Genomic DNA, 22,542 nt, shown 5'->3' on the forward strand with positions numbered 1-22,542 from the left:
CCAAAAACATGAAGTTAATGAGAAAAATTACATAACATTCTGCAATAGGAAGACACACAGCTATAGGAAATTTATCCTTTAATAGGGTAAGGCAGACCACAAAGTACTTGGTCATAAAGCATTAAGAAAGAATCCTACAGCATGCTCAATGCTCTATTGTTTTTTGTTACGTCCCCCATCTAGGTAGGGATTAGGGCTGGGCGATATGGCAAAAATAGAATATCACGATTTTTCCAATATTTTATCACAATTTCGATTTTATCACGATTTTTTATCCATGAATAGCACAACTTCAATTGCGTATTAAAGAAGACAAACATTGAATAAACAAACATTTATTCATATTAGGAATAATCAACACAGTGCTAACACACTTATATTTTAAACTCACACCAGAGATGATAAAAGCCCTGAGAGAAACTATTACAAAAATCAGTTTTTCTCGTTTTTCAAGTAACTTAACATAAATTAAAATCGTAAACATATTTAAAGTGCAAACATGTCAATTGCAAACGTATTGTGCAAACATTAACTTGTTCAAAATACTATGTAGCTCCCAGTTGCTCATGTAGTGGATAGTTAAGCTCAAATACGGCTCTGACGTGCGGCTGGACCAGAGGTCGCTTGTGGTAGCAAATAACTGCACATTCTGAATATTTTCTGCAACAGGTCTCTAAATAAAGTAAAATTTTCCAGTGCAGATTGGAGACAACCCATAGAAGCACTGATTTGACCTCATTTCAGAGAAAAATAAAACAGGTTAGATGCACCTAATAAATAAAATTACTAACATAAACTCAGGAATCTTTCTTTGCTTCACTGTTCTGGTGCTGAGAATATCACTAATGCGGATCAAAGGAGATACACAGATGAATGCACCTCTTATTTATTATTTGGAGACTACATTTACTGCAGCTGGCAGAGGCAGAGATTGTTTCTATTGATACACGGATTTACAGAATCATTTTAAATGTTAATAGGGGAAGACTGCAGGAGGGAGCGGTAAAATACAGGGGGTCCCCAGCAAAAACAAAAAAAAACTTCACGAGTCTGATGAAACCCGCTGGTTTTCCATCAGGCAGTCACGGGGCAGCTCCAACGACCCAGTGACCGAGCTCAGTCCGGCTCGGCAGAGGGTGGACGAGCCGAGGCGGCGTCGTGCTCTGCTTAAGAAGAAGCGTCCAACGTGTTTTTATGCTTTCTCCGAGACATGTCACGTCGCTAAGTTGTTAGCGCAACTCGCTAAGGAAACCCTGCAATCCTCTTCGGAACGAAAACCTCGTTGTCGCTCAGCCGCGGCCAAAGCCATGTTTGTTCACACACAGGCGAAAACAAGCGGGGCACTAATACATTACTATGACTCACTCTGATTGTTTAAGGGTCAAACAAAGGCGTGTCATTCGCCTGAGGTAAGTTCCATTTTCATTCAGAGGCAGAAATTCAACAGCAGAGCTGTGAATCGTGATAAAACGGTCTCTCAAAAATGACAGACCGTCAGATGTGAAGATCATAAAACGGTCTAAAATCGTCATATCGCCCAGCCCTAGTAGGGATGCAACCTGACAATCGTAAAGAGGAGATCATACAAGAGTTTTATGTGCAATATCAAATAAAAGTTTATTAACAAGAGTTCTCTGGAGTGGTTGGTTCAAACCTAGTGGGGGGAAGAGGGTAAGTGAGAGGTGCCAAGTCGATGAACATCAATAAAACAAACACAACCTAGCTCAAGCACTTGCCTCAAGTCAAAACAACAAAGCAAATCCCTAACCATCATCTCTGCAAAATGAGGTTGTAAAATCATGTACAAGTGGTGGCACTCTATCAGTACCCAGTGTTTACAGACATTAACCATCTATGTGAGCAAATGTATAGGGTACCCCATTTTACCTGGTCCACAACCTCCCCACCACATACCTGTAAACCATCTACACATGCAGGCTGTCAGAACGCAACCAACAACCGAGTTAACAAAAAGAGGCTGAGTGCTTCAGGCGTGCTCCTTTTATCGATGACTTCCTCAGCTGATTGGTCAACACAAATCACAACCACCAATAGAGCTCCGGACCCCACGTGACTCAGTTAGTAGATGCCATATTGGCAGGTAAAGGAAGCTAAACAAACACGGATCTTAAACATGAACGTGAACGGGATCAGCTTGGATTTTACTTCGTCTGAGTTTACTTCACACTTTAAAACTGAAGAAATCGTTTTATATAGTCAGAAATTAAATAGACTAAACATCTCCGACCCTTACCGTGCCCCTGGGATACTTTTTAAAAATGCCAGAAGCTGTCGGAGCGGACTTCTTACCGGACCTGGCCGGGGAACCCCTTGGGATTCCCCGGAGGAGCTGGCTCCAGCGGCTGGGGAGAGGGAAGTCAGGGCCTCTCGACGCTACTGCCCCCGCAACCCGACTCCGGATAAGCGGATGAAAATGGATGGATGGATGGACAAATAACATAGATTTACATGTAAGTAGTTTAAATAGAGTGCTGTGCTGTTTGAATGTATAAACTGAACACCAAGAGAAATCACTAGTCTGATTTTTTTCCATGAATAAAATAAATATGTCAGGCAGGAGCGTCTCAGGATCTGTCTGAGATCTGTCTCGGTGAGACAGATAATAGCAATCCAAAGTGCTTTTTATGTGTGATCTGACAATTGATCAACCATTGCTTAAAAACTAAATACAGCTTACATTCGCTGCCAGCGTTTCTCACCGTTTTTACTGTTTTTTGAAGAGTGACAGAACGTTGCGCGCTAGGATGATGTTGACGCCAAAACAAACAAAACAAAGCGAAGAATCCGCGTGTTTCGAGCGTTAGCCGTTCTTTCATAATCCGTTGTCGAATTGTGATCGGCAGACGCTTTTCCTGTTCGCGCATCACTTTTTTCACAGCAGCAGCCCGAAACGATCTCTTAACACATGGATGTTCTGCTTCCTGATCACATGACGTGTGACATATGCAGATGAAGATCGGCTTCAGAGCGGAGATGTTTGTTCTCACGACGCGGGGGCTCGTTCCGACGCCCACACAGTAAAAACATGCAAAGTCGTCATTGGCAGGGAATGAGTTTAAATGGTCATTCCCAAAGCTCCCACCTCCTTTGGCCGCTTCTCATTCCAGTTTGCTGCTTCCAACGACTGCAATGAGCTGCAAAAATCACTGAAGCTCACTACCTACATTCCATTATCTACCTTCAATAATTCATTACAATCAAAAGTTTCTGATGAATGTTCCTGCTTCTGAGTAATTAGACTGTTTTAAGTCTGTTTTGATTGCTTCTACACATTATATATGAGAAGAGTCATTTATGTCTTTACGTCTGTTTTATTGGACCTTTAACAGAAGTTACAGTGCCTGTATAAACCAAATCATGTCAAATTCTACCGATCTGTTCTGTGGGGTACCCCAAGGCTCTGTTTTGGGTCCACTGTTGTTTCTTACTGTACATACACCCTCTTGAAGAGATAATTGGGCTGTATGGTGGCGCAGTGGTTAGCACTGTTGCCTCGCAGCGCAAAGGTCACAGGGTCAAAACCCGCCTTTCTGCGTGGAGTTGCGTGTTCTCCCCATGCATGAGTGGGTTTCCTCCGGGTACTCCGGTTTCCCCCACAGATCACAACATGCCCTATAGGTAAAAAAAAAAATTGTACGTCGCTTTGGATAAAAGCGTCTGCGAAATGAATAAACATAATAATAATAATAATAATAATTGATTCTTTTCATTTTGTCTCTTATCACCTATATGCAGATGATATTCAGCTGTACTGCTTCTTTAAGGATTCTGAGTTCTATAAACTGTCTGAATTACTAGAGTGTCTATCAGCGATCACCAGCTGGCTAGAAGATAACTTACTTCAGTTAAACTCTGAAAAGACTGAATGTCTTATCATTGCCCCTGAGAGCATGGTTCCCCTGGCTAGTCTAAAACTTGGTCATTTATCCTCTGCCGTCAAGACAAACTTAAGGAATTTGGGTGTTTTTGACCAATCAACGTCTCTTGAAGGTCACTTAAAAACGTTGGTCAGAAACAGTTTTAATCACTTAATAAATATCTCCAAACTGCGATGGTTGGTGTCAAAACATGACCTAGAAATGGTTCTCCATGCCTTTATGTCCTCCCGTCTAGATTACTGTAACACACTCTTCACATGTTTTAACAAAAAAGCCCTTGACCGCCTTCAGTTGGTCCAGGACTCTGCAGCGAGGCTCCTAACTGGAGCAAACAGAAGAGCACACATCACTCCTGTTCTGACGTCTCTGCACTGGTTACCCTTTAACTCTAGAGATCATTTTAGAGTCCTGACTAGAACTTTCAGGCTCTACACGGTCAAGCTCCTCCCTACATTACTGAACTGTTAAAGCTTTATGCTCCAACCCCTCAGGTCCACACACCAAAACCTTCTAGAAGTTCCAGGGACCAGATATAAAAGTCGAGGTGATCGATCCTTCCAGACCGTTGGCACCCTGACTCTGGAATGATCTTCCTTTATCCTTACGCAGCGTTGACAGTCTGGACACTTTTAAAAAACAGATGAAGACCCTTTTATTTAAAGCTGCTTTTACCTAAACATTTTATTTTCTTATTTTAACTCAAAATTTTAATCTTTCATCTGTTTATGAAATGTTATAATTACACGAGTTAAATTTTTCTGATGTTAACCTGCTTCTGTTTTGAGATCATTAAGATTTTATGACTTTGTTTTATTCTGTTTTGATCTATGTGAAGCACTTTGTGATTCCATGTCCGTGATGAATGCTATAGAAATAAAATTTACTTACTTGTCCTATTTTGATCTGGTTTGTTTGAATGGTTCTTTGATGTAAAGCTAACTGTGTGTCTGTTGCTGCTGCCTCTGGGCCAGATCGTCGTCATTAACGTGAACGAGTTCTCTAACCACTCATCTGGTTAAATAAAGGTTCAATAAAATAAAAATAAATGAAACCTGAAGTTGGAGGAGAAGCGGGCTGATGTGATTGGAGGATTTGGCACACGTGGTGCCTACAGGGTAATAATATTAACTCACACAGCAGAGTCCTGGTTGGGATTCAAACCTTCTAGCTGTGAGGCTAACACCGTCCACCCACCGCTGGACTGATGTCTGGTGTCAGGAATAAGAGCCCAGGCATCGTTAGCAAACAGAAACCTGTTCAGGCAGAACCAGGACCTCCTGTGCTGGACCATCTGTGGACCCAGCAGAACCCTAGAGCTATCGCTGCTGCATCCTAACCATAACGTAGGAGACTAACCCTCCGCATCTGGGACTGAAGAGGACAGTAAACCTCCGCAAACTTGTCTCCAGCTCGGAGGTACCGAGCCCCAGGCTAGCCGTTAGCTCGGTGAGGACCGGGATGCTAAAGAGCTAACGTTAATCCTCCGGAGAACCGGGAGCTTACCGGAGCGGTCCGTGTGCCATCCAAACGCGGGGAATGTCAAATCATCATGTTTCACACAGAAATCTTACAAACAAACAATAAATAATGTTGACAAATAAATAAATTCCCAAATAGAGGAAAAATCCACCGCGACCGCCGTTTGGAGCTGATAAATCCTCACAAACTGGACTCCAGCGAAAGAAATGTACAAAAAACGGTGATTTCTAAAAATCCCCTGGGCTGCTTAGAGGCAAATGTGTCTCTGAATGTTTATTTACGCAGTAAAATGTCATTCCTGTCTGCACTAAGCCTCCTGCATCCAGAAAATTCAGCTTCCGGTTCAAACTATTCCACTTCCGGTCAGCCGTACAAATCAAAAGGGTAAAAAAAAACCTTTCTACGTCGCTTTAATACATCTGTATCGAAAACGACATGAAAACATTTTGACGAACGCTTTATAAAGTTACATGAGTGAAGTTAAAAGCCAGGCTATGTTGTAACATCGACACATGCGCGTGTTTGCCACCCCTGATTTAACGTTACACCGTGATTAACGGGTCTGAGGGTGGGGGACAATAACGAGCCAATGAGAGGCCTGCAATCAGTGTCGCGTCTAGCTGTAACGAATCAGCGTGTAGCATCAGACATAGGCCTAGTCTTTGTTCAGTGCCAACCAATCAGAGGCTGGTGCGTCTGCTCTCACTCACTGAACTGAAAGGCAGGAGAACCAATCAGCGTCCAGATTAGAGGACAACCTTCTGGAGCTCAATTCCAGCTAATTATAATCATATAAATGATAATTAAGGCTGTCGATGACTGAACTTGTTTAATAGTGAATTAAAAACATGATACCTTCCACAATGTCACCTTCTAATGAGCTGTAAGAGCAGAAAAATCGTTAAGCTCATCATGTTTGTCACTGCAACAAACCAAAACAATGACGAACGCTGTCCAGAACGTTCCCCACAAACGTTCTTCTGTAGCTTCTCCATCCATTCCAACACGGCTGAACGTGCTTCTTCACCTCTTTTACACTCTCCCTTGCATTTCTCCTCCTCACCTGCTGGTGGTCAGTGGGAGGTAGGGGGTCGGGTGGTGACTGTGTACAGCAGCCTCGCCTCCAGCTGTGGCTAGGATGTAGCTCATCACCATTAATCTAATCCAAACTGTAATACCCAAAATGCTAATGCAGCTTTGTTCCAACCATCCTCTAAACTGCAGACATGAAAACAGGTCAAAGGTGAGAGCACCTGCCCCCCCCCCCCCCCCCCCCCCCCCCCCGCCAGCACAAATACCCATAATTTTGGACATTTTACATTTAAAAGCATCAACCTGGTGCACTGTGTGGAGGAAAGTAATCCAGCAGAGTTAATGGTCAGGATGAACGCATCATAAAGTATCTAAACATGCTCACACCAGCCATTAGAGCAAATCAGACAGCGAAGGCCACAGTGTCTGCATGTTTTCTACGTGTCCCTGCTCAAACACACCTGATTCTATACCAAGTTGGGGTCCTTGTTTCAAAGAGTATTAAAGCCTTGATTCACCTTCTAACATGTTTCTGTTCTTCCTGAGCTGTGGACAAGGATGGGACATTTAGCCACACGTCCTCAGCTCTGAGGAGGCAGACGGACAGAGGGAGGACCTGGGGAGATCGGTCTGGGGATGGCATCTCCTGCATTCTAAGGACTTTTAAAAAGGTTGCTTAAATTATATTTAAATTATTGTTTTTAAATGAACGATTTAAATCAGTTATCAATGAAACAAGATCAATTTCATTGATTTGTGTGAAGCCAATGGACTCGTTTCAGGAATGTGATGGAGCACAAAGCTCTGCTGCTCAAAAGAATCCTAAACTCCCAACAGAATGTTGGATGTTTATTTTAAATCTGCTGGTGATACGACCAGCAGGAGGCTGTGGTTGGCATGAGGATTTAATGATGCCTGGGCATCGTCGACCAACCAGCTAACTAACCCTCCCACTACATGTCCTTTGAGGGCATTTTGACTTTATGTCCTTAGAAAGACCATCCAACTCAAAAGGCAAACAAAAGCTTCCTCATAATTTTCTACAAGTTGCATGTAGTCTGCAGTCAGCCTGTTGCGAGGCGCGTCATCATCTCCTCTTATTGCGTTTCTCCACCAGAGCTCAGCTCTCCGCCCAAATAATGAATCGCCCCAAATCTGACTTGACCGATGGGGCTCTCGGAGCGGAGCGGAGACGAGCCCCTCGACTGGAGGAAGAGCTGCGTTAGTATGGGTGGTCGCGCGTCACCGGTTCCAACAGATTTATTCATGTATTGCACTGTTGGCAGTGAGTCGTGGAGGATGGCTGCTTATACTGAGCCAGGATTCTCTGGAGGTTTCTTCCTGTTAAAAGGGAGTTTTCCTCTCCACTGTCGCTGCATGCTTGCTTAGTATGAGGATTGCTGTATAGTCACTGACACTAGTCAATGATGCAATTTGCTGGGTTCCTTATATAGGAAACATTATTTCTGATTGGCTTAATGAACTGACCTGAATTGGAATGTTTATTATGTGAAGTGCCTTGAGACGACTCTTGTCGTGATTTGTCGTCGTCGTCGTCGTCTTCCTCCGCTTATCCGGGTCCGGGTCGCGGGGGCAGCATCCCAACTAGGTAGCTCCAGGCCGTCCTCTCCCCGGCCTTGTCCACCAGCTCCTCCGGCAGGACCCCAAGGCGTTCCCGGACCAGATTGGAGATGTAACCTCTCCAACGTGTCCTGGGTCGACCCGTGGGCCTTCTGCCGGCAGGACATGCCCGAAACACCTCCCCGGGGAGGCGTCCAGGAGGCATCCTGACCAGATGCCCAAACCACCTCAACTGGCTCCTTTCGATCCGGAGGAGCAGCGGTTCTACTCCGAGTCCCTCCCGAATGTCCGAGCTCCTCACCCTATCTCTAAGGCTGAGCCCGGCCACCCTACGGAGGAAACTCATTTCGGCCGCTTGTATCCGCGATCTCGTTCTTTCGGTCATTACCCAAAGCTCATGACCATAGGTGAGGATTGGGACGTAGATCGACCGGTAAATCGAGAGCCTGGCTTTCTGGCTCAGCTCCCTCTTCCCCACGACAGATCGGCTCAGCGTCCGCATCACTGCAGACGCCGAACCAATCCGCCTGTCGATCTCCCGATCCCTCCTACCCTCACTCGTGAACAAGACCCCGAGATACTTAAACTCCTCCACTTGAGGTAGGACCTCTCCCCCGACCCGGAGTTGGCAAGCCACCCTTTCCCGGTCGAGAACCATGGTCTCAGATTTGGAGGTGCTGATCCTCATCCCAGCCGCTTCACACTCGGCCACGAACCTACCCAGCAAGAGCTGAAGGTCAGAGCTGGATGAAGCTAGGAGGACCACATCATCCGCAAAAAGCAGAGACGAGATTCTCCTGCCACCAAACTCGACACACTCCACACCACGGCTGCGTCTAGAAATTCTGTCCATAAAAGTGATGAACAGAACCGGTGACAAAGGGCAGCCCTGGCGGAGTCCAACCCTCACTGGGAACAGGTCCGACTTACTACCGGCTATGCGGACCAAACTCACGCTCCTCTGGTAAAGGGACTGAATGGCCCTTAACAGAAAGCCACCCACCCCATACTCCTGGAGCGTCCCCCACAGGGTGCCCCTGGGGACACGGTCATAAGCCTTCTCCAAATCCACAAAACACATGTGGATTGGTTGGGCAAACTCCCATGCCCCCTCCATCACCCTTGCAAGGGTATAGAGCTGGTCCACAGTTCCACGGCCAGGACGAAAACCACATTGCTCCTCCTCTATCTGAGATTCAACTATCGATCGGACCCTCCTCTCCAGTACCTTGGAGTAGACCTTTCCAGGGAGGCTGAGGAGTGTGATCCCCCTATAGTTGGAACACACCCTCAGGTCACCCTTCTTAAAGATGGGGACCACCACCCTGGTCTGCCACTCCCTAGGAACTGCCCCCGATGACCACGCAATGTTGTAGAGACGTGTCAACCATGACAGCCCTACAACATCCATAGCCTTGAGATACCCAGGACGAACCTCATCCGCCCCCGGGGCTCCGCCGCTGTGTAGTTGTTTGACTACCTCAGCAACTTCTGCCCCCGAGATCGGACAGTCCATCCCCAGACCTCCCAGCTATGGTTCCTCCTCGGAATGCGCATTGGTGGGATTGAGGAGCTCCTCAAAGTATTCCTTCCACCGTCCGACTATAGCCTCAGTTGACGTCAGCAGCTCCCCATCCCCACTGTAAACAGTGTGAGCTAGTTGCTGCCTTCCTCTCCTGAGGCGCCGGACAGTTTGCCAGAACCTCTTTGGAGCCGATCGATAGTCTTTCTCCACGGCCTCACCAAACTCCTCCCACGCCCGAGATTTTGCCTCGGCAACTGCCACTGCTGCACCCCGCTTGGCTATCCGGTACCTGTCTGCTGCCTCCGGAGACCCACAGACCAGCCACGCCCTGTAGGCCTCCTTCTTCAGCCTGACGGCTCCCCGAACCTCTGGTGTCCACCAGCGGGTACGGGGGTTGCCACCACGACTGGCACCGGCCACCTTACGACCACAGCTAGCAACAGCCGCCTCGACAATCGCAGAGTGGAACAAGGCCCACTCGGACTCAATGTCCCCCACTGCTCTCGGGACGTGGTCAAAGCTCTGCCGGAGGTGGGAGTTGAAGACCGTCTTGACAGGTTCTTCTGCCAGGCGTTCCCAGCAGACCCTCACTATGCGTTTGGGTCTGCCAGGTCTACGCAGCATGTTCCCTTGCCATCTGATCCAACTCACCACCAGGTGGTGATCAGTTGACAGCTCCGCCCCTCTCTTCACTCGGGTGTCCAAAACATACGGCCGCAGGTCAGATGATACGACTACAAAATCTATCATCGACCTGCGACCTAGGCTGCCCTGGTACCAAGTGTACTGGTGGGCATCCTTATGTTCGAACATGGTGTTCGTTATGGCCAAACTGCGGCTTGCACAGAAGTCCAATAACAAAACACCGTTCGAGTTCAGATTAGGTGGGCCGTTCCTCCCAATCACACCCCTCCAGGTCAAGCTGTCATTGCCCACGTGAGCATTGAAGTCCCCCAGCAGGACAATGGAGTCCCCTGATGGAGCACTATCTAGCACCCGTCCCAGGGACTCCAAAAAGGGTGGGTACTCTGAACTGATATTTGGCCCATAAGCACAAACAACAGTCAGGACCCGTTCCCCGACCCGAAGGCGCAAGGAAGCTACCCTCTTGTCCCCCGGGGTAAACCCCAACACACAGGCAGAGAGTCTCGAGGCTAACAAAAAGCCAACCCCAGCCCTCCGCCTCTCACCCGGAGCAACTCCAGCAAAGTAGAGTGTCTAACCCCTCTCCAGGTCTCGGGTTCCAGAGCCAATGCAATGTGTCGAGGTGAGTCCGACTATATCTAGCCGGTACCGCTCAACCTCTGCCACAAGCACCGGCTCCTTCCCCGCCAGCGAGGTGACGTTCCATGTCCCAAAAACTAGTTTTCTTGTCCGGGGATTGGACCGCCAAGGCTCCCGCCTTGGTCTGCCACCCGATTCGCATTGCACCGGACCCTTCATGTTCCTCCTGCGGGTGGTGGGTCCACAGTTGGACGAGCCCATGTATCCGGTTCGGGCTGGGCCCGGCCGGGCCCCATGGGCGAAAGCCCGGCCACCAGGCGCTCGCTCACGGGCCCCAACCCCAGGCCTGGCTCCAGGGTGGGACCCCGGTAACCCTCCGGGCCGGGTACTCCGACTCTTCGTTTTAACCGCCATGGAAGATCTTCTGAACCGTTCTTTGTCTCACCCTTCACCTAAGACCAATTTGTCATGGGAGACCCTACCAGGGGCACTAAGTGCTCCAGACAACATAGCTCCTAGGATCATTAGGGCACTCAAAATGCTCCACCACGATAAGGTGACGGTTCAAGGAGGAGTGATTTGGCGCTATATAAATAAACTTGAATTGAATTGGCATCTTGTGCAATATTTCATCCCGTGTTTAACAGCCAAACTGGTTAATCTGTGAAACCCTCGCTGTCATGTATAAACACAACACCTTTGGTCATGTAGGTGACCCATGTCAGGTTTAAAAACGCCAAAAGGGCGAGGGATTTCACGTCTGAAAGCAGCCATCACACATAACACTGAGACTCGGTGGCAGTTGTTTACAGATTATAATAAAATGTTTTCACAGAAGGCAGAACAAAGGCAGAAAACATGGTTACAAAAATTGTCAATATATTAAAAGATGAATTTCCCAGGAGGCTGCTCCTCTCCTTCAGAAAGGGTAGTCTCTCCACAGGCTGCAAGACAAAAACACACCGATGAGAGGAAACGACACATGGGAACGGCTGAAGGGTTAATCACATACAGCAGCTGGAATTAGTAGAACAGCTGCAGTGTGTGTGTGTGTGTGTGTGTGTGTGTGTGTGTGTGTGTGTGTTACCTCAGTCTGTATTCAGCGTCAGTGTGTGTTTGCAGCAGCAGGTATCTGATCTCCTCAGGTGGCTCCAGACCATGAAGCTGTGCTCTGTCCCACCTCTGCAGCCTGCTGATACCTAGAACCAAAGGGGAAGACAGGAATCCTCAGAGAGTTAGCCACAGCTCAAAGAAGCAGCTTTACTTTACAGATTTAAACTCCTGTCTTCACAACTCAGAACCATTACATCAGCCAGGGCTGTTCCTTCTTTGTTTTATTATTAAACTCAGGCCTAGTCCACACGTAGCCGGGTTTTTAAAAACGAATATCCGCCCCTCCAAAAACTTGCATCTACACCACCTCGTTTTTAAAAAAACTCTGTCCACACGTACCCGGATAAATACGTTGTTAAGGACATGCCAGACCTGCAGGCGGCAGTACTTTCCCCGTTCTTAACCTCGTCCTTCGTCTGTGGTCTTCCGCAAGGAGCAGTAATTCCTCTTGCAAAAACAAACAAGCAAAAAGTGCTTGGACAATTGATAAAGCGAGCGCAGCTCTGAGGGCATCCATGCTGTCGGCTAGTGTAAACACAGGTCGCACACGTGATGTCAGCATTTTTTTGTCGCGGAAAGTGACGTTGCGGACCTTAAAACTCCGGTATTGTCCGTCCACACGCAGACACCCAAAACGGAGAAAACGCAGATCTTCACTTTGGCCGTAATTTTTAAAAAGATCCGTTTTCGTGTGAAAAAACTCCGTTTTCGTGTGGATGACAGGCCAAAACGTAGAAAAATATCTACGTTTTGGCAGATCCCCGGCTACGTGTGGACAGGGCCTAAACCTTCTTGTCCGTTGTCCCCCGGTTCAACTCTCTGTCAGCCCCCTATCAGCTCCCGGTCCAGCTTCCTGCCAGCCGCTGGTCCATTTTTAGTCCAGTACAATAGAAAATGATAAATGGTGACAGGTACGAACAAAACGAATAAAATAAAAGCATTTAGTGGTAATTAGGTGGATGTGGTCAGACCCAAGTGTACCAGCTAAACAGCCGTAGCAGACAGGTGAATCAGAAAAAACTTCAACTACTTCAGAAAATCAAGAATTTTCCAGAAACGATGCAGAAGGATGGAAGCTAAAGCCTTCACACCGGGACTCACCGAGCAGAAACTAATTGCTACAGCGACAACAGAGGATATGAAGAAATGAAATGTCTGTTCTTTCTGAGCATTGATGATGTCTGTTGTGATTTTTATTTCTTTGAAAGCTGGTTAAAATTTCAGATATAGAACGCTGTATTTAGATTTCCTTTTGACTGCTTATTCTTCAGGAAGAAGACCTAAAACAGGCAGAATTATATTCCGATGCCTGTTTTATTGAATTCTGTTCTCCAATTCTGGGAGAATTCAGTCTAAAATAAACAGGGAGTTTAATCTCCACAGATGCGAAGAAGTGATTTCTTTCTTATTTAGTGTCTGCTCTTTAAATAAAGCCCAGAACCCAAAAATGGATTTTTGTCTGCAAGAGGAACAGGACCTAGTCTGGTCCTCCTGAAGAAGCAGAAAAGGTTGGATTTTATCTTCAGCAGCGCTCAGAACCCGAGCCAGAACGTGAGCGTATTAAACCTCCACCACTGCTGGACTGGGTTTTCAGACGGATTAACCACCCGATGGAGGCCAGGGCAGGGAGCACAACCAAAATGCTAACGGCTAGCTGAACGCTAGGTGGGTGAGAATCAGGGACGGACTGGGGCAATCATTCATCCCAGCTGGGAGTGGTGTGAGCTAGTTAACGGTTCACTAACAGCTCATCTGGGGGGTGGGGGTCACTCTGCAATCGTGGAATGGGCCGTTTGTTTCTCTTCATGCTCCATGATGCTTGATCTAGGGTTACATCATGAAATGGGCGGAGTTCACACTGATGGGGGCCGGATTGGATCAAATCCCAGGGTCTTACTTTTGGGTTAACGAGACGTCTCAAGATAAAAACTTGTTTCTGAACAACTGACGTCTCCATGGGGGCCCATTGCTCTGACAGGTTTCAAATAGTACGAAACAGGCCCTCAGAAGCAGAAGTCACCATCTAGCTATGGCTTTTATGACAAAGCCAGGTGTGTGACTCACCTGTGCAGGGCCCGAACCTCCAGTCCAGGTCAAACTGTCTCAGTTTCTGTAACTCCTCTTCCCTGGTGGTCTTAAACACGTCGTCTCCTGGGGGGGGGGGGGGGGGGGGGGACACTTTCTTAGTGTTTGTTACCTAATAAATCATCTTTCTTTCAATCACTGAGAGCTTCCCAAATCTTTTATCCTAACACACACACACACACACACACACACACACACACACCACGTTGCACATCCTCACCTTTCTCAGGAGGAGGAGGAGCAGGAGGAGGTGTGGGGCTCTTGTTCTGTTTTCCTCCTCTCCTCGTTTTCTTCACCACCTTGAAGGAATTGGTGATCGGTCCGTGTTTGGTCGTCATGGTAACAAACCTAAGAAATACACACCAGTGCAAATAACTCAGAACAGAAAATGCTTACTTTTTTTTATATCATCATGCTCCTGCAGAGGGGAGGGAGGCACACGGACTTTGAGGTCATCCTTCCTCCCACTGCCACCTGCTGGAGAGCAGAGGTCCTGCAGCAACGTGAGACGAGCATCCTTCAGTCGGGTTCACAAATGGATGCAGTGGGGTAAACATCTGCCACTTACACACCAGCATCGGCTCCACTCCGCCTGCACCGGGTTGGGAGTGTTCTCATTTAGTAACCTTGGACTTTCCCGCCTGCAACCGGACGTGCTGCCGGTCCTCCTCCCGAGGTGCCGTGGCCACACACAGCAACGCAGGATTAGTGTCAGAGTCTCCAAAAGCAGGCCGCTTTAGTTTTATACCACGGACTTCTCTGCGTTCTTTTGCCCCGCCCACGTGCACACGACATCACTGATATCTATTTTTCACACTAATTTTATCGAACACCCATGTTCTGAATCCCGTCCGCATTCCTAAGCCAGTGTGGCATGAATGCGGCCAGGCGGGGGCGGAGCCGATGCTAGTGTGTAAACCACCAAATGGTTCCCGAGCGTGGCTGTCTGCGGACGGTGGCACAGGAGCTAATTGCTCTCCATGTAATCGAAAGGTCGCAGGTTCGAGCCCCGCTCAGTCTGTCGCTGTGTCCTTGGGCAAGACACTTAACCCCCCTTGCCTGCTGGTGGTGGTCAGAGGGTCCGGTGGCGCCTGTTTGAGGTAGGCCACGCCTCTGTCAGTGCGCCCCAGGGTTTAGCATGAAAGCTGAACATGAAGATCGTCTTCTACCCCACTTCCTGCACTGGCCGAGTAAATACAGATGAGGAAACTAGTGCTGTCCGGATTCGTCCATAATGCACAATGACGCCAACAAGCATTGGTCATCGCAGATCGGAGGGGGTAGGTGTAATTTCAGCTCGCCAATCAGTCCATAGTGTCACCTCGGTCCCAGTCTGACCGCTGGGGAGGTCGGAAAGAACCAAAAACACAAATCTGACCTGTGTGAAAACAATTTCTGGGGCCGTAAGGGACCGAACCGACGCTAACGTGTAAGCGCCATAAACGGTTAACAAACGGAACATGAACACTGGAACACGCCATGGTGGTCCCTGATGACGTGTCTCCTAGGCAACTGGGGTGGGGAGGTTCCAGAGGTGTGACCAAGTCACTGCTTTGCAAGTCACAAGTAATCACAAGTCTTTCCAGTCATGTCAGCTTCTTTTATTTGCTCAAACAGCAGAACGTGTAACTGAAACTGTTTATAAAGATCAAACCCAGGATGAAGAATGATTCATGATTTTTGTCCATGTCGTGACACTTTGGTGCTAAAACATCAAATATGCTCAAGTCATCAAGTCAACACGTGCAAGTCGATTCAAGTCGCAAGTCACTGGCGTTCAAGTCCGAGTCAAGTTTTAAGTCTTTATAGATTTTATCAAGTCAAGTCATTAAAATAATGGCTCGAGTCCAAGTCATGTGACTCGAGTCCACACCTCTGTGGGGTTCCTTGACATTGAGAAACACCCTAAGACCCTCTTTGGCCGTTCAGAGAGGAGAACAGCTGAAACCCCAGCATGATGGACTGTTTGGTGATCATCTCTCTGTTGTTGCTTTTGCACCTTTAAAGGCTGCGCTGCCGCAGGACCTGAGAAACAAACACGTAAACGGACTGTGTTCACACTAAATGCTTACGCGTCACGCTCCAGCTGTTAGGTTATTACTACTGTAATAACAGCTGTTTGAAAGGCTTCGTTCATGAAGCCGCTGCCAGCCCAACAACATCAAGACCAGCAGCACCCATGGCCTCGGTCAGGTCCGTGAACGTGACCTGTTCCCAGCAGCACGCGCCCAGCAGCACGCGCCCAGCATTACGCAGACGTCAGCTGGTGCTGGCTCTTCTTACCATCACTTCCGATTCTCGTCTCATAATGTAGTGTTTAGAAATGAAAGCAGAACTTTTCACACACAGACCTCTGCCTTTACCTGTCCCGGATCACCGCAGGGTGCGCGGAGCCGAACCGCGACACGAACTAAAAACGTAGCAGACAACAGGAGGTCTGAGGAACAAAACAACAACAGAGAAGCTCTTCTTCTTCTCCCCGAGCAGGTTGGTCCGCCTCTCTGCTGCCTCCTACTGGTGGCTTCTCGCATGCTCACGCTTCCTCTGTTTCTGAGACAGCAGCGCCCTCTAGGGGATGGGTGTTTAACTGCAACTGCAGGAACTCCACACACACACACACACACACACACACACACACACACACACACACACACACACACACACACACACACACACACACACACACACCAAACATAAAAACCAGCTGAACACTGATCTGTTAAAACATTATGACCACTTATTCTCCCGCCATTGAATGACTTACTGTTAGCCTGAACACACGGTGCACGGCATGGCCAATCCCGCCGTGCATCTTCCATAGCTTGGAGCAGGGGTATATCTGTGTGTGGACTTGGGTCATACCCTTTCCATCTCCACGCAGAAAAAAATTATTGAGGAATGGAGAGGATGGACATAAACAACAATAAGGCATGGGTGGGCAGTGAAACAGTGGCAAACCAGAGCGATCAGGGAACGGATGCTCTCCCAAATGACAAGAAACCTGAGCTGCTCTGGGCCATCGATCTGATCTGGTGGAAGGAGTGTGTCTGTGGGACATCCAGGAAGGGTCACCAGTGGTTGGAGACTGTTGCTCTTGATTATGTGTTACCAAGGGCGCAAATAACAAATGCATTTTTCTGAAATATTTGTGTTTGTAAAATTGAAGTTAAATGTTTTGGATACGTACTGTTTTTAAAATAAAAAGGAATAAAGGAGCAATGCAATATATCACCACAGGCTAAACGCTCCCAGAGTTACCAAAGGACCAATTTGGTGTGCCACCCCAAAAATGTCTTTGGCCCCATCTGGCCACCCCTATCAAACATTTCTGGAGGCGCCCCTGTGTGTAACAAGTGTTTTCCCTTTCGATGAGTCATGTGTAAAGCAGGCTGTGCTTGCAGTTCGGCAGGCCTGGTTAGAGGAGTCGGTGCATCAGTTACATGTTGTATTGTGTCAGACGTACAAGGAAATGTGTGAAACAGTCGTGAAAAACTACAACATGCCAGATGTGTAAAATTTTATTAGAAGTTTGAAATTTAAAAGTCACAATTTTATTACAGCAACATAAATATAAAATACACCAAACGGTTATATTGTTCCGTCTAACTAAAACAGAGCTGCTGGTGTTCCATTACACACGTAATGTTACCTTTTTCGTTTTGCTAAGCACATCCTTACATCCACCACCTCGAACACCTTCAAGGACCAAAAACACACGGGTGTACGTGGCTGCTCAGTGCAGGACGGGGAGATCAGCAAATCCTCCATGTCTGCAGCCATCAGGCTTTTAAAGCCCAATCTCAATACTCGCCCTGCGGACTTCAGCAAAGTGCACTTGGAGAAAGTGCGCAGTAGGGTTTGAGTGCGTAGTGCACAAGTGTGCACATTACTGCAGAATTGAGACAGGACCATTGCATCATCGATCGCAACGCATGCCGGGATGCTGGTCACTGTGATACTCTTTTCAAAAACCTTTATTAACAACTTTTAAACAAACAGCCAAACAGTTGTTGGAAATAAATTTGCATTTATTGCTGCTTTGTCTAAAAGTTTTAGAGCATTAACTGATTGTCCTAAAATTAACTGACTTCATTAGAAAATACACATTTTCAGAAAATAAACTTGAGCCTTTTCTCCTGCAGCAGTGACTTGTGGTTAATCCCCTTGCTCGAGGTCCGAATCACTGCGGACTTGGGTTAAGTGCAGATTAAGGGTGCAATGGGGGCGTGGCCAACTTCTGCACTTGAGATTCAGGACACCCTACGCACTCGCACCCTTGGCCGGGAACGCGCAAGTGAAGGGGGCAAGTGAGAATATTGAGATTGGGCCTAAATCTCCTGCACGTGCTGGAGCAGCTGCCATTTTCCATCAGGATCATTAAAGTTCATCATCATTTATCCTTACAAGCAAAATGTAAATGAGCAAAGAACTTGTTGGACCTCTTTGGACATCATTTGTTTAAAACTCAGCTGGATTATGGATGGTCCTTGTAGGTGTGTGTGTGTGTGTGTGTGTGTGTGTGTGTGTGTGTGTGTGTGTGTGTGTGTGTGTGTGTGGTTGGGTTGGGTACAGTTGTCCCGGGAGTTGACGTCACTTCTCCCGGCATGCAACAATTCAAATCGAAACGGCGCCATTTTGGCAGGCAGAAGCCGGCAGCTGGGCTATTTGTTATTGTCAGAAAACTTAATCAGACAGGAAATATGGTAGATTCCTGTTGTGCCCCAGGATGCAGAACAGACGCAGACGACATAAGGAATGAGCCATCTACAGGATTTCCCAAGATCCGGAGCGCTGCAAACGTTGGATCATTGTAATAAAACGCGCTAGTGACCAGGCTGAAATGAAACTGTGGGATCCCGAGAGTAAAGGTTTTCACTTATGCAGCGACCGCTTCATATCAGGTACTTAAACCAACGTTTCCTCAACTGTGTATGGTGTTTATTTTAAATGCTTTTATTACGATTCTTAGTGGGCTTCCTAAACTTATTTAGGTGTGGCTTTTTCTGTCTTATTACTCATAGCAACAAGTAAACGTCACGTAAAACGTTGCCTCGTGAGTTCTGCGTGCTGCCGTTTACGTGTTTTATGATCACAGCAATTAACCGGCTAAGTTGTATTTAATTTTTAAGCAATGGTTGATCAATTGTCAGATCACACATAAAAAGCACTTTGGATTGCTATTATCTGTCTCACCGAGACAGATCTCAGACAGATCCTGAGACGCTCCTGCCTGACATATTTATTTTATTCATGGAAAAAAATCAGACTAGTGATTTCTCTTGGCGTTCAGATTATACATTCAAACAGCACAGCACTCTATTTAAACTACTTACATGTAAATCTGTTATTTGTCCATCCATCCATCCATCCATCCATCCATCCATTCATCCTTCCATCCATTTTCATCCGCTTATCCGGAGTCGGGTCGCGGGGGCAGTAGCCTAAGTCGAGAGGCCCTGACTTCCCTCTCCCCAGCCACCTGGGCCAGCTCCTCCGGGTAAATCCCAAGGTGTTCCCCGGCCAGGTCCAGTAAGAAGTCCAGCTTCTGGCATTTTTAAAAAGTATCCCAGGGGCACGGTAAGGGTCTGAGATGTTTCTGACTATATAAAACGATTTCTTCGGTTTTAAAGTGTGAAGTAAACTCCGACGAAGTAAAATCCAAGCCGATCCCGTTCATTTTGTTTACCTTTGTTGCCTGCCAACATGGCGTCTACTCTCTGAGAGTCACGTGACGTCTGGAGCTCTATAGCGGGTAGTCATGTTTGAGTTAGTTTGTCCTATTTTTGGGTGTTTGTGCATGTTTGTTTTGGTGAGTTGTGTAAATTATTATTGGTCATAATTAATATGTTTTAATTGCTTTAACTTTAAATTCAAATTAATTAATGGTTTCAATTAAAATTATATTGCACTAAACTTTAAACTTCATTAAATTATTACAATTTAGAGGGATTACATTTTAATCTCTCTTTTAAACTCTTAATTTTCACACTAAACCAAGCTTAAAGCTAAGCCTGTTGCACCAAACCTTTAAACTTTGATCTAGGAATAACTTTAAACCAGCTAACGAGGATGCTTAACTAGTAATGGCTGTATTTTTAGTTATCTATGGCCAAATGATTCTTCCAAGAAAACGGATCAACAGGCTCAGTCCACCTGAATGAAATGATTAAGGTGAATTTCTGCTCATTGTCTGGTTCACCACATCAATTTCAGAGCTTTTAATTCAGTAAACGTTGCATTGTGAAGCCATTAAAACCAGTTGCTGCCTCCTGCTCTCACCACCGATCATGAGGCGAGACTGGTTTTTATTTACACACCAGCGCCCCGATTAACGGTGGTTAACGGTCGGTGACGCTTCGGTCCTGCGTGCCTTTGATAAAAAAAGAAAAAAGTCAGCCGCGCGTCATAGTTTCATTTCGAACCTCCGGGTCGTTAATATGGTAACCATGGAAACACTCCTGCTGCAGCCCATTGACGTCTCCGGGGTCAGCGTCAGCGTGCACGCGCACGTAACATAAAGGATCGACGCCGTTCACGTACCACGTGACTCCCGCGCACGCTCAGCGCCGTCTATAAAAGGAGCGTTTCTGACATCATCAAAGCTCAGAACCTATAGACCTCGGACCGAGAGCACGTCACTCACTTTGTCTAGAAGAGAGAAGCTTGTTTTTGGACTCCCACAAGAAGAAGTGAAATGGCAAAATCCACACAGGAATGTTTGGATGATTCTACTTTCAGAATTGAGGAAGGTATGTCTGTTGCAAGCAGATTCAATGTTTACCAAATCCAAAAAGTAACACATTACAGGAAGTTCAGCCAGATTGCTGAGTGCCGAAATGAGAGAACAGGTGAAATTTTGGCAATAAAATTTGTCAAAAAGAAGTTTTATTCCCAAAATAGGAGAGAGGTGAGGATACTGAAGCAACTGAAAAGTTTAGGTCTCCACCAACGCCACATTGTCAACTTTTCTGAGTGTTTTTCGTACCAAGACAGGACCTGCTTTGCCTATGAGAAGCTGGATTCAACCTTTCAGGAATTAGTTTTAGCAGCAAATGGGAGACCTGTTCACCTTATTGAAATCAGAGCTATTGCATATCAAATGTTCGTTGCTTTAGCAGCTCTGCACCACGCTGGATTCACTCACGCTAATATAAAGCCAGAAAATATAATGAATATGGATGAAGTTCCATATCAGTGTGGTGTCAAACTGATTGGTTTTTCCAACTCTGCAACGACATCCGACTTACGTGACTCAAAGATCCCATTAGATTGTGGTTACACCGCACCAGAGGTGTACCTGGACTGTCCACTAGACGAAAGCCTTGATGTCTGGAGCCTCGGATGTACGTTAGCTTTTCTGTTCTTAGGGCAACACATGAGCCCCGTGGACTGCGAGTATCAGTACATGAGGTTTATCGTAGATGTCTTGGGCCAGCCAAAAAGCAAACTACTGGAAAAAGGATGTCAAAGTCGTCGGTTTTTTAAACGAGTGAAGCAGGGGTCTGATTACGTTTGGAGACTCCGGACCCCGAAGGAATTTGAAGAAATAACCGGAAGTGAGGTTAAGAAAAAAGATTGCAATAATTTAACTGATTCAAGTGACTTTCTGTTTAAATCCAACCAACTAGAGCCAGTAGCTCATGAGGACACAGAGGCTTTCATCGACCTTCTCAGGAAGATGTTAAACGTGGACCCGGCACTTAGGATCAAACCAGCGGATGCTTTAAAACACCCATTTATAACAATGAAGCATCTACGTTGTATCTCAGATGAGTTTTATTTAACAGAATCCCAAAGGATTATGGAGGAATTCCAACACAGCGAACAAGAAAACACTTTAAGTTCTCTTTCCACTCCTAACAGCAACGGAGAGCAGACCCCAGACCTGGATTTTAGTAAGAAGGGAAAGAGAAATTCCTCACATTTAGTCCGGACCAAAACCAGAACAAGAACCAGTAGCAGTGAAACAAAAGCTGCAAAGAAAAACACGCCACACCCTGACCCCAGGAAGAGTTCACCTAATCGTGTGAAATTCCATCCGTTGTCTAGCAGTGAAAGCTCTGAAGGAGCTAGTTCAGAGGACTCAAAGATGGACCCGTCTATCAGTTGGGAAACGGATTCGTCAGACACAGGCGAAAGGTCGTACTCAACTGACTCAGAAGGGTCGTACTCAACTGACTCACATAGCTCCCCTTCAATATTAATGCCAGGTATGGTAATCACGGGGAATTCAAAGATTTACGATGTAGAGGAAGTTCTTGGTTCTGGGACGTTTGGAGAGGTGGCCAGGTGCTGCATAGAGGGAGAAGATAAGGTGGTCGCTTTGAAAGTAACCAGTAGAGAGTATGAAAGCGAATTTTTAAATGAAATTCAAACGTTACAACTTCTGAACAAACGGTCAAATTTCAAACACTGCTTTGTCAAATTGAATGACAGTTTCGCCTATCGAGGCTTTTTATATCAGGAATTCGAGCTTTTGGATCAGACTTTGTTCGATTATTTCAGAAAAAGACGTGACACTTTAAAGGTGGCTGAAATCAGAGCGATCGCCCAGCAGATCTTAGAAGCTCTTAGTGCTTTGAAACAGCTTGGCATTACTCACAC

At 46.6% G+C, this 22,542-nt stretch overlaps 1 protein-coding gene across 5 annotated transcripts; it reads right to left on the minus strand.

Annotated features, from left to right (window-relative positions):
- Positions 1–11,536: 11,536 nt before the first annotated feature.
- Positions 11,537–16,444, minus strand: LOC139061558 (DNA polymerase delta subunit 4-like). 5 transcript variants are annotated; one of them, XM_070556179.1, is made up of 6 exons: positions 14,507–15,805; positions 14,384–14,431; positions 14,159–14,286; positions 13,918–14,004; positions 11,828–11,939; positions 11,537–11,684 (listed from the first exon to the last, which is right to left on the minus strand). In XM_070556179.1, exons 1-6 carry the CDS (start codon positions 14,554–14,556, stop codon positions 11,660–11,662), a joined length of 450 nt encoding a protein of 149 aa, XP_070412280.1. In that variant the 5' UTR covers positions 14,557–15,805; the 3' UTR covers positions 11,537–11,659. The 5 variants fall into 5 exon arrangements, with proteins under 5 accessions (XP_070412280.1, XP_070412281.1, XP_070412283.1 ...); XM_070556180.1 differs by having other exon boundaries at positions 14,511–15,802; XM_070556182.1 differs by lacking the exons at positions 14,384–14,431; positions 14,507–15,805 and adding an exon at positions 16,302–16,444.
- Positions 16,445–22,542: the final 6,098 nt, after the last annotated feature.

This window comes from Nothobranchius furzeri, chromosome 11 (genome assembly GCF_043380555.1).
Source record: "Nothobranchius furzeri strain GRZ-AD chromosome 11, NfurGRZ-RIMD1, whole genome shotgun sequence".
Classification (NCBI taxonomy): Eukaryota; Metazoa; Chordata; class Actinopteri; order Cyprinodontiformes; family Nothobranchiidae; genus Nothobranchius; species Nothobranchius furzeri.